This window comes from Anomaloglossus baeobatrachus, chromosome 6, assembly GCF_048569485.1.
Source record: "Anomaloglossus baeobatrachus isolate aAnoBae1 chromosome 6, aAnoBae1.hap1, whole genome shotgun sequence".
Lineage (NCBI taxonomy): Eukaryota > Metazoa > Chordata > Amphibia > Anura > Aromobatidae > Anomaloglossus > Anomaloglossus baeobatrachus.
The window spans coordinates 435,043,068-435,056,087 of NC_134358.1; the positions used below are offsets into that span (position 1 = coordinate 435,043,068).

The 13,020-nt window shown below is 35.2% G+C and overlaps 1 protein-coding gene across 1 annotated transcript in view; it reads right to left on the minus strand.

Annotated features, from left to right (window-relative positions):
- LOC142243360 (collagen alpha-6(VI) chain-like) overlaps positions 1 to 12,385 on the minus strand; it is a 166,189-nt gene extending 153,804 nt beyond the window's left edge. The window contains exons 1-6 of the mRNA XM_075315212.1: positions 12,319 to 12,385; positions 10,555 to 10,614; positions 7,249 to 7,872; positions 5,875 to 6,435; positions 3,842 to 4,399; positions 560 to 1,129 (exon numbers count right to left, since the gene is read on the minus strand). Of these exons, the coding sequence (XP_075171327.1) occupies positions 560 to 1,129; positions 3,842 to 4,399; positions 5,875 to 6,435; positions 7,249 to 7,872; positions 10,555 to 10,614; positions 12,319 to 12,385 (2,440 nt within the window). The remainder of the gene's footprint in view (positions 1 to 559; positions 1,130 to 3,841; positions 4,400 to 5,874; positions 6,436 to 7,248; positions 7,873 to 10,554; positions 10,615 to 12,318) is intronic.
- Between the last annotated feature and the right edge of the window lie 635 nt (positions 12,386 to 13,020).

Below are 13,020 nucleotides of genomic sequence, written 5' to 3' on the forward strand. Positions count from 1 at the left end.
TAGAAAATTAATGTAATATTAAGAAAAATTGTAGTGGATTTTTACAATACTTTTTTTTTAACTAATACTTTTAACTAATACTTATAATTATACTATAATGATCAATTCACCTTAGATCAAAGTCTATATATATTTCTAGTAACATAGATATTTTGCATAGACCGTAATACTGGTGATAGATACCTAGAATAGGTCATCAATAACTAATTTGTGGGACCAGCATTTTGCCTTGTAAACAATATATCACATTTAGCTAATGGTTATGGATGCGCAAACCGCACAATAATTAGATATTAATAGCCTATCCCTACAGCCACAGAACATACAAACTTCTTGTAGATAATGTCCTTGGTGGGATTTGAAACAAAATTGCTAATATAACATTAAAAATAAATAAAATTACTGGAAATAAGACACAAATTAGGATTTACACATTTTAAAATATCAAATTGTGATTGATTGATTGATAAGGACTATAATCCGCTGCTACCAATTCTATACTTATATTTTTTATTACAGGATTTAGCAATGTGAGAGATATTTAAAAAATATGACTCACCTGTTCTTTCACATGCAGCATCTGATATGTTCTTAAAAATATCACCTAATCCATCAAAGTCCTCAACAAAGAACCATTTTCCTTTGGTTCCTGCCATTGTCTTTAGCTCTTCAGTGTTGGCTTTAGCTACTCCAATGGCATATATATTAATCCCAGCATCTTGTAGGTGCTTTGAGGTTTCATTGAGTTTCTCACGATCATGAGAGTCACCATCAGTAATAACAATAAGATACTGAGGGACTCCTTTATGTTGGCGGCTTCCTTGCTTTTCTTTAAAGAATGCTTTTGAAAACTCCAAGGCCGCAGCTGTATATGTGTTTCCTCCTAGCGGTGGATCATCTTGAATATGCTTGATAATTTCTTGTTTACTGTGGTGCTCATTAAGGTAAAATAACTTTTGAGGGTAATCTGAATATTTGAGAGCACCAAACTGAACATTATTTGGCCCAACAACTGATTTGTCGACAAAAGATGTTATAAATTTTTTCATTGTGTTATATTGCTCTGTACTTATGCTTCCAGACGAATCAATAATAAAAACAATATCTGCAACTTGTATTTTTTTACATTCTGTAAATATAAAAAAAAGTAAGCAATGTGAATATAAAACATATATATATAATTAAGTGATAGTTATATGTACAAAAAGGGCTATCTCCTACATATAGAACACCAGAATTTTTTTAAACAAAATCAGAAATATCAGGATAACTAGAGGATCAATTTGACTTAATTAAGAGTACCAAATCTGTACCCATCTATCATAGATTCACAGTTTTAACTCCTTCAGGACAGAGCAATATTTCGTTTTTGCCCTTTGTTTTTTTTCCCCTCCTCTTCCTCCAAGAGCCATAAGGTATTTTTTATGATGGAATTAATTGAATTTTAAATTATTCTATTTATTTTAACCAAAAATATTACTGAAAATGAAAAAAACAAGTTAAAAATGCAATGCCGCGATCGTTTTTTGGGTATCGTTTTTACATCATTCGTCGTATGTTAAACATGACCTGGTAACATTATTCTCCAGGTCAGTATGAATATGGAGATAAACTTACATTTTAAAAATAAATATTATTTAGGTGGTGAAAAAAATTCTAAACATTCTAAAAAAGATGTTCTGAGACCTATAGCGTTTTCATTTTTCCTTTTGCATGGTGAAAGGGCATTTTCATAGTGCTTAGTGGGGTTGACTAAGCACTCATTCCACCCGTTCCCTACCTAGGGCCGAGTTCTAGGGTCAAATATCCTGCTCGGCGTATAGGTGCGAAACCTATCTAGGGTGGTGAGGGAAGCCAGGGGCAATTGATAGGCTTGGTCAGGGGTCACCATCTACACCTTCCCTAGATGCAGGGGTTACTTTCATTTCCTTTTTACCTCTCGCTTGGTACTTTCCAGTACCTAGCGTGACATATAGATGTATATTTTGAGCAACCCTTTATTTGCTGCAGTTCTTTAATCCTTCACCACACCTTGTGCATCAAAGAAAAAGTGGGCAATCTTGAAGGTGACATTTTAAATATTTTACCCTCTAGAGTCTCATATAATGATAGACTATTCACTGCTTTCTGTAAAAGGGATTTCAAAGAGTGTGCACCCTCCCTCACCCATCATCTAATGTATTGAGCCTGTTCTGCCAGAAAATATACCCAGGGTTGAGCACTGCCAGCCCCCCTCCTTCTTTTCCTTTTGCAGAATTTCAAGTTTAATATGGGCTACCCCCCCCCCCCTTCCACATAAGGGATCTAAATACTTTGTTAATGGGTCAAAAGAACTGTATCGGGGCATCCAAATCATTTTAATTAAATTTGCTCTTCCCATCACTAACAGCGGCAGTTTGTCCAAAACTTCCTTTTTTAGAATACAATGTATTTTAATTAGCTCTGACAAGGACTGTTCGTTGTACTTGGCAGCATCAAAGACTGTTATGCAATGTGCCCTGCTTAAATACCTCTAATACAATATCCTTACTCCTGAAGCTAACACTACACTAATTGCAGACTAAGAGTGGTATTATTAGAGAATAGAATGTATTTAATTAGCCCTGAAAAGAACTGATGGCTGTACCTGGCAGCACCAAAGACTGTAAGGCAATGAACCTTGCCTAAACGTATCTAATACACTATCCATACTCTAGCACCTAATCCTACACTAATTGCAGCTAAGAGTGGTATTATGATAAAATAGAATCTATTTCAATTAGCTCTGAAAAAGACTGTTGGTTTAATCTTGCACCAGCAGGTAGTGTAACGCTGTAAAACACTATCTCTTCTCCAGCAGAAACTCTCCCTACACTATTTCGTGGAACAGTGCACCAAGTCTTATATTGCCACTTGGTCTTATATAGACCCGATGATGCTATGCTGTCACGTAATCACCGTTATACTAGTAGCCAACATGGCTATAGCATTACTATGATTGGCCGGCAATCCTCGTATGTTTAGTGGGTGAAAAAAAATCTGTGAAATACGTGGTGCAGGGACACGAACATGACGCCCACATAGACAAATACTCAATTGGGAATCGAGCTTCTCGAGCACCCCAGTGATCATCGTGTACTCAGCAGTGCAGAGCATGCTCGACCATCACTAATCTTCAGATGTGTTTCTTCTGTTAATCTTCTATACGCACAATATATGTGAAATAGTACATTGCATTTTGTTTTTTTTCCCCAATCCAATCAAATTGAGTTACAGTTCTATTGGAACTGCAGATTCTAGAAAATACGACTCAAATTCGATCCTCTGCTGATTGATCTACTAGTCTTTAGTGTTACTACATGTATTATGTGTTAATGTACATATCTTTTATATATGTTTATGTTAATTTGTATATGAATATGTGGATGGAGCATTATGCAGCAGGGGCCTAGCACATGATATCCATAGGGGCACTTGACTTCTAGTGTTCACCTCTATGTTGTAGAGTGATGCATTTTCTTTACATCATCTGGTGGCAACTTTAATTTAACCCTTTTGAAACTTTGCGCCCCATCCCTTGAAGGCTGAAAGCTTTTGTGCTGCTTATCTTTTCTCAATTGATATGTTATAACATGTATATGTTGTAGATTATGATTACATTTGGGATTTATTTTTAATTAGCTGATGCATATGAATGTATTGAATTTGTACATTACACTTTTTTAATTATGGTAAGTGCTGTACATAATACTTGTTCAATTGAAGAAAAAAAAATTCCAAAGTGTAGAACTTAATGTTGAACTATGACATGTTTTCTATTACTGATACTTCTATAGGACATTTACATTTACTGTTTACTGACCTTCAGGAGGATTGCAGATTCCAAAAATTAATTCATCTTCTATAGTCTTCAATGTTTCAAAAGATTCCAGATAATGCACTCTTTCTATCTTCCCACTTATTTCTAATAGTTGAGTTTTATTTGCATTAAAAATGCCTACAGAGATAATATTTACACTACTGTTCCTCAGAGAGGCAGACTGATCTCTAACATCATCTTGTGCTTTTCCATCTGTTATAAGTATCAGGAATTTTTTCACTTTAGGCCTAGCACCTTTGTTTTCTGTGAAATAAAGGGAGACAAAGTCCAAGGCTTTCCCAGTGTATGTACCCTTGTCCATGTATGGCATTTTCTCAATGGCTTCCCAGATGGTTTCTTTGGTTCCATTTTTGCTTAGCTGTAGAACCTCCATGGTGTCATAACTGAATTGGACAATGCCAAACTGAAAGTCATTTGGCCCAACCGTTGTTTTGTTAACCAGGCTTTTCATAAACTCCTTCATTTTGATAAAGTTGTCTGCGCCTATGCTTCCAGAACTGTCAACCAGGAACATGATATCCGCCTCTGCATTTTGACAAGCTTTAAAAACAAAAATATAATTTTTAGACTATGTTTGCTCTAAACCTGGCACTTTTCAGAGCTACTAGAAACAACAAATAATTCAGTTAAATTAAAATTTAAAAATAGTATTTGTTTACAATATATTCATGTTTTTAACAAATGTGTGTTTGACCTTTTCAAATATATGCCAAAATGTGTTTGTACTCTGTTCAGATATAACATGTAATAACTTATCATAGCGATAGCCTTGACAAAAGCTATTGTAAAAATGTGTTCTGGACCAAATTACAGAAAATTTGTTAAAAGAAAATTCAAACTAACATCTTTGTAGCATCTCTCTGGGACAGGCTATTATCTTTGGGTACTGACCTTTGGGTACTGACCACTATGAGCAGCAAAAATAAAGGTCATGACCTTTTATTGCAATACCAGTTATAGGACTGCACTGTGTTTGGGAATCATAGCCTCATAGAATGGTAGAATTGAAAGGGACCTCATGGGATATTGGGTCCAACCCTCTGCGAGTACAGGTTTTCTTAAATCATCCCAGCTATGTGACTGTCCAGTTTCCGCTTGAAGATTTCCATTGATGGAGAGCTCACTATCTCCCATGGTTCCACTCTCTGACTGCCCTCATTGCCAGAGTTTTTTCTAAAGTCTAATCTGAATCTTTTAGTTTCATCCCATCACTTCTTGTACTTCCTTGTGCTAATAAAAATAGGGTAGATCCCTCCGCACTGTGAGTTCCTTTCAGATATTTGTAGACCGCTATTAAGTCTCCTCTCAGCCTTCTCTTTTGCAAACTAAACATTCCTAGTTCTTTAAGCCGCTCTTCATATGACATGGTTTGCAGACCTTCTACCATCTTGGTTGGTATTCCCTGGACTTGCTCTGATCAGGACAGAGTATAGGGAAATAATGACCTCTCTTGATCTAGATTCAATCAGCTTTCGTAAAGGAAAAAAAAAAGTGTTGCCCCATTACCTAACAGTAGACCAGGACCCACAAGGCAGTCCCCCAAAAAAACATATGTATGGTATCTACTTATATCGTTTAACCTTCACCATATTCAGTGTATATAGTATCATTGACATTTTTGAGTCTTCAAGAAATTGACATGTATTTTAAAGAACATTATTGATTACATATTACTGAGTAAAGTGTATATCTCATGAGTTTCTCAATTCATTTTAAAATTTGGCATGTTCAGTTGTCAAATTCTATACAGCTGGGGGAATAAGTATTAAAAACAGCACCAATTTTCTAAGTAAATATATTTCTTAGTGTGCTATTGACATGAATGTATATGTTTATGTACATCTATAATGCACTACAGTCTTCCCTAACAGACCTAATCTCCCTTCTGATCCCAATTGTCAATCCAGTGGAATAACCATTCAGAAAACAACTTTACATATTTACTTATGCATTTGTTTTGTTTTATTTACTTAAAAAAACCCAAAACATTCAAAATTCATAAAATTTTATTTTACCTTTGGAAATACAAATTTCCTGAGCTATCAAATTTTTTATGTCTTTCAAAGAATCAAAGTTGTGCACAAAGTGAACCCTTTTGGGATCTGCAGCGATTTCCAGTAATTGTGTCTGATTGGCTTCTTTAACTCCGATAGCATACACATTAACTTTGCTTTCTCTAAGGATCGTTGCAGCTTCCTTCACACTATCTTGAGAGTCACCATCTGTAAGAACAATAAAGTATACAGGCACATCCCCTGGCCTGATATTGTTGGGATTTATTATTAGTTCGTGTGTGTAATTTATTGCAGCTCCAGTTTGGGTCCCTCCACCTCGCTGCCTTATATTGTGAATAGCCAGTTTTAAGTCAGTTTTTTTGTAATCAGTACCTATACCAAACTCTAGTTGACTGCCTTCTGAGTACTGCACAGCTGCTACTCGAACCTTCTGAGGCCCTATGTCATACATTTCTACCAGCTCTACCAGAAAGTCCTTCATGGCTAGAAAATTCGAGGGCGTAATACTTCCAGAACCATCTATAAGCAGATGAATATCAGCTACCTCTGTGTTAAGACAACCTGCAGAGAAACACAATTCCAATTAAAAATATAAAAATATGAATACAAGTTAATAAATATTAATATATAAAACACATCTATCTATAAAACAATTGAGATACACCTCTTAATCATTGAGAACAGATTTTTCATTATATCCCATTGCAACAAGTATAAAATCTAGCCCCTAACTATGCAGTCTGTCTTTACTGACACTTGGGAATGAATGGGCCATTCTGAAGAGCTTAATGAAGATTAGGGTGGTGCGAAATTACAATGGAAAAAAGAAGCCATAGTGGTATTGGTATATATCGGTATTGTAACAATGTATTGGTAAGTATAGAAAGGTTTTTTTCTATAATTTTTTTAATTTGACTTCTTTTTCAGGATATTGCTTTCCATTTTAATGTATGGACTCACAAGGTTACATGTATCTGTTCTACTTTTAATGTTACCATTTTGGATTTCTATCGATCTTTAATAAATGGATTTTTAATTTTAGTATTTTTTGGACTTTTTCGGGTTCTGGATTTTTTCTTTTTTCCTTTCCCTTTGTCATTCTCTAGGAGCACCACACTGGAACTTTTCCATGTACTTATTCATATGGGATACATTTGATGGTATTTATGGTAAGTTGAAAGTTTTTTGCCTATTTTTTTGTGTTTCTCACTTTGCTATGAAGATGTTAAATATTGGAGTATCCAGACTCCATATTTAAGCAGAAGCATATGCTGATACACCATGCATATATATACTATTGCTCAACTTTAATGTATTAATAGACAGCATGTCAAAAACACTTTACAATTGCTGTTCAAATTATGAGAATCCTACCTTGTTTGATCAGATCAGTTCGCCTTGATGAGGCAACGACATCTTGATCTATGATATTCCAAATTTTCTTCAGTAAAATATCTACATTGGTTGAAAGATCAGAAAATGTCTTCACCTTGACCTGATAATTGTTAGATGTTGAATATGATGCAATTTGGTCCATCTGGGTTTCATTAGCTTGAGAAATCCCCACAGTAAAAATTCTGACATTTTCTTGTTGAAGTAGATGAGCAGCCTCAAGTACACTATCTGTAGAAGACTTATGAGTTACCAGGATGGCTATCTGCATTATTCCCTGGTTCTTTCTGCTTGCTAGGGTATCACCGAACACTTCATTTCTTGTATAATTGATTGCTCCACCAATATTTGCAATCTTTTCACTTGACACTGACAGTTCTCCTATAAATTCTTTAACAATAGAATCACTGATTCCTGTATTGAGGGAACCAACTACTTTTGCTTGGCTGCTGAATTCCACCAGGCCTACATGGACGCAATCATCACTTATTTCCAGCTTGCTTAAGACGTTAATTAAAAAATTCTTCAAGTCTTCACTTTCTTTGTTTGTATGTTCTGAAGTGTCTACAATTAGCGCTAGATCTGTCGCTATACCTTTGTCACACACTAAAAGAATAAAAAAGTGTGAATATTATTATGTATATTTTTAAAAAAAGTCAACTTGTATGTCAATATAGCCATGTCAAACATATAGCACTAACATGTGAACACTGGATAGTTCATAGTGTGAAATTTTTAATCCTCCATTGAAAATCATATGTTAAACTAAGGTAAAAACACGGACATCTTTTAAATACCTTTTTTGTCAAGACCCCAACCTTCTGATTATTTAAATAAATCTTTTTTATTTTATCACTAAGTTTACATTATCCTTTGTTTACACATACAACATCATAAAGCTCCAATTGGAACAGGACAAATAAGGAGTTCAAATAAAAATTGCATTTTGAATGTAACACTTTTCAACAAACTTAAATGTCTACATTTAATAGTGGAGATGAGCAGAACATGAGAGAGAAAGGAGAGAGATGAGGGAGATGAGTGGATTGTGATAGAGAGGAGTACATCGTGAGAGAGTAGATATGACAGGATCAAGAGAGAGGGAGAGTAGAGAGATGAGTATATTGTGAGAGAGAGTTGGGAGGGAGATGAAAGGATTGTGAGAGAGGAGTAGATCACGAGAGAGAGGAGAGGGATGGCAGGATTAAGAGAGAGAGAGAGTAGAAAAAGGAGTAGATCATGAAAGAGACAGATAGGAGAGACATGAGAGGATTGTGAAAGAGAGATGATTAGGTCATTAGAGAGAGGCGAGAGATGATGGGATCGAGAGAGAGAGGGAGAGAGATGAGTAGATTGTTAGAGAGATGAGAGGATTGTGAGAGAGAGAGGAGTAGATCACGAGAGAGAGGAGAGGGATGGCAGGATTAAGAGAAAGAGAGAGAGTAGAAAAAGGAGTAGATCATGAAAGAGACAGATAGGAGAGACATGAGAGGATTGTGAAAGAGAGATGATTATGTCATTAGAGAGAGGCGAGAGATCATGGGATCGAGAGAAAGAGAGAGCTAGAGAGGAGAGAGATGAGTAGATTGTTAGAGAGATGAGAGGATTGTGAGAGAGAGAGGAGTAGATCATGAGAGAGAGGAGAGGGATGGCAGGATTGAGAGAAAGAGAGAAGGAGAGAGATGAGTAGATTGTGAGAGATGAGAAGATTGTGACAGAGAGAGGAGGAGAGGAGAGAGATGAGCAGATTCTGACAAGGAGGCGATAGATGACAAGATTGAGAGAGAGAAAATTAGAGAGACATTGAAGGAGAGAGGAGAAAGATTAAAGGATTGTGACAAAGAGGAGAGAGATGAGCAGATTGAGAGAGAGAGAGGAGAGAGCTGATCGGATCGTGAGAGACAGTGGAGAAAAATGAGTTGATTGTGAGAAATAGAGAAAAAGAAGTCCTCCTTGGATCGATCCCCTCATCTCTATTTTCTAGATTTCTTAATTATTACTACTATTAATGAGAACACGGTTGTGTCCTCTTATTACAATATCGTATTTCAAAACATAAAACATAATTGATGTCACTGAGGGTGCAGAATAAGCTCATGGGTAGTTTTCATTTGTAGCTCCCTAATTTCCTTCTAAAGGTAGACTTTTTATTAGAGAAATACCAAATAGAATCCTATTTAAGGTGCTGTGCCACCACAGACAGCTCTTTTTCTAAAGGAGCTGTCCATCTTCACCCATGACAACCAGCTAATTTTGCAAAGAAAAGTCGTGATTGGAAATTTAGAAGCACATTGTAGCAAATCAGAGAAATGTTCTTATGTTAAAAAAACCTTGAGTTTGTTCAACTCTCCACTCTGATTTATAAAAGAGAGTCACAAGGACAGGACAACCTCTTTGACATCTATATGTTAGGGAATACAGATAAGTGCTTTCATGAGACACATTAAAGGGTTTGTGCTAGGATAGCAAGTTATCAACTCCCAAGTTATAACTTGTTAATCACAGAGATTCTCGCTGCTGAGACCCCCATACTCTGCGGTACCTCATCTGAAAGAAACAGCAGTTATTGGCAATCTTCAACAGTCCAATAAAGCTGGGCTCCAGTGGTGGGCCCTCCTGTATTGGGGTGAGCCATCACCTATGCCCTGATTCTGTGATAACTTCCTATCTTAGTACAAATTCTCTAAGGCCAAATTTACAAAGTGATGTATGAACTAGTAGTCATGGGTATCCCGACCCGAATTCCACAGCCTCATGTATGCCTATATTACCTTAGGTTAAAAGTTTCACAGTGACTCTGTTTATCATGGTCTGAATGGATGTCTGTATTTGGCCTAAAGGTGCTTTTGCAAACATTTGTTTTGCAGTGTTTTTTATGGTAGTTTAATTGTCATTGTGAACCTTCGTTTTTTTCTTTGAAAAACACTGAAGCCAGATATAGCTATGAACTTTATAGTAAATTATTGAGTTGCTGGATGATGTAAATATGTGTCTCATCTATTGTTTTTTTTCCCCATAGATTTCGCTATGAGACTTCAAAATGGCAGAAAAAATTTCAAGTTTCAAAATAAAAACATCTTTACTGTAAAACATGAAAAAAATGCTTGAAACGTATCTAGATTTTTTTACAAGTTTATATAAAGACACTTAAAAATTGGTGTTTGTGTAGAAAGACTAAGATTAATAAAAAAATGCAGGCTGACTTTAGAAGCATGAACCCATATAAGAAGAGTAATACTAAAAATGACAGAGTAATTATACAAAATTTAAGCCACAAGAGAACATTACCTGCAGTTTGATTAGTCCAAACTCTGTAAACAGTTGTTGGGGTAGGTTCAGTGCTAAATACTAACGTTCCTAGGGAAATAGCAAAATTAAGGAAATTGTTAGATAGGAAGTCGAAATTGTTCCAGTTAAGGTCTGTTAAAACCATTTCCAGTGCGAGAATATGTGGAGAAACATGTAGTCGTATGAATAGAAATGATAAATTGGCAAACTGGTGGATGAAACATTCTGTCTAGCCTTTGTTTGATGTAATGTAGAATACGGTTCATTCATGTACAAAAAGCATTATTAATTATCATAGACTTGAGGAAATATATTTGGCTAGTAATGCTAAACAGTTTGCATTCTGTTTATTTCTTGCAGCTAAACTCTGTGAAAATTCTTTTTAAATTTAAGATTGTATTATTTATTTGAATTAACTCCTATCGGAAAACAGTTTAGACTGGGTCCATATATGACGTCATTGTAATTGTGAAATTGCATTATTATGCCTTACAATGCAAGTGAATTGGGTTTTAAAAACAAATCATATTCTGTAGCAAAATCTGTGGCAAAATTCAGATGAGAATTATATTAAAATTTAGTCAAATGTTGAGTAAAATTTTTACTATATGTAAGCCCAGCCTAAAAAAGTTCTTCAAGGCGAAAACCTTTACCAATAATAGTAATCTTTATGATAATATTTGTTATTAATATGATTATAATATATTTGTGCCAATCAGTAAATGTTAGTTACTTTTTAGGCTATTACGGTACTTTATTATTTTTTAAGATATTACTTTATTACTTTGTTGCCTCTAACATGCAGTGAAGAACGGAACGGCTCTTTTTCGGTTTAGTTATATCGACGACCAAATTAACTAACGCGGGTTAATAATTTGAATTCCATTATTTTTTACATTATTATTGTTAAATTGTAGTTATAAGGTCATAGTTAGGAAGTTGTAACTTGAAAGTACATGCTCTAATTGTAATGCATATTTTAATAGTCTTGAATACTACTAAAATTTGCTTTAGTTACGGATGCCCTTTCCAGTAGGATGCCAATCCTTTAAAGTGGAAGGGACAAAGAAAGAATAGCTCACATGCTCTCACCTTGCGTGCTTGGCAAATAATAACTGGTTTTAACCACGTCTTGGATAGTATCGACCAAATCCTTTGAAAATGTACTTAGATCTCGAACATTATTTATCATAAAAGCAAGACTGGGTGATGTTGCCATAGCTTCCAGCTGACTTCTAGAGGCATTCTTTAGTCCCATTGCAATAATCCTGACATTCTCCTGTTTTAAAGCGTTGGCTGATAATTGAACATCATCAATAGAAGGCCCAGACGTGATCACAACAAGAACTGGTGGGTACTTTGATTTGTCTCTTATATTTATTTCATTAAATATTGATTCCTTTATTTTGTCAAGGGCATTACCCGTCTTCAAAGACCCACCTTGAAAATCAAATTTATTTTTTATATAATTTACTATTGGGTTTTTCGCTTTGAACGTAGATAAAGAAAAATCAACCTGTAGATCATCATTGTAATGTGCTAAACCAATTCGATACTGGTTGGCACCTATTTGCATTTGAGAAACTGTCCTTGATATAAAAGATTTCACTTGGTTGAAGATCATTTTTCCCATATTATTTGAATTGTCCACCAGAAATACAAGATCTGCATATTCCGGGACTGTAATCACAAAGAACAAATTACAAAATACAAATAGATCAAGAGTAGAGTTTAGTAATCAGTGTTCTGCCTTATTAAGCTTACCAGTATCTTGGGCAGATGACAGCTCCAGCTGGATAACCAGCACAAGTAAACTAAACACAAATTTCATTTTCCAAGTACCAAAATGTTTCTAGTGGACAATTCTAAAGATAAAAATGTGTAGTAAGCAAGACAATTGTCAGTTAAGCATAACATACTGAAATTAATTAAAAAAGGGCAAATAAATGTAAGAAATTGGCATAACCATAAACTATACAACAAACCCCCTTTAACGGTAGCTGTATGAAACCACCATATTACCTTTTATTCCTAAAACTATGGGAAATGGGGGCTTTGTGGTCTGTACCATAACAAAAGCTCTGGCCGCTATAAACTTAAAAGCATTGTTACTTGATAATTGTATTTAACTGCTAAAAGTAATGGAGGGGAATTGATTATTGCAGCGGAAATATTTTGTCTAGAATTAACAAGTATCTTGTTTCCCATGAAGCGAACAAAAAAAACCCAAACTGTTGTTATACGTACAAGAAGATTGATCAGTAACGATCTCTGTTCGAGGAGCTTGTCTGATTTATGAGAACATTGCTTTGAATGGTGATTTTTTTTATCCTGCAATAGAAGAATGTGTAGATTTAAGGAGAAAATAAAAAACACTGTACATAAAGGGAACCTGTCACCAGATTTGGGACCTATAAACTGTGGCTACCACCAATGAGTTCTTATATACACCATTCTAACATGCTG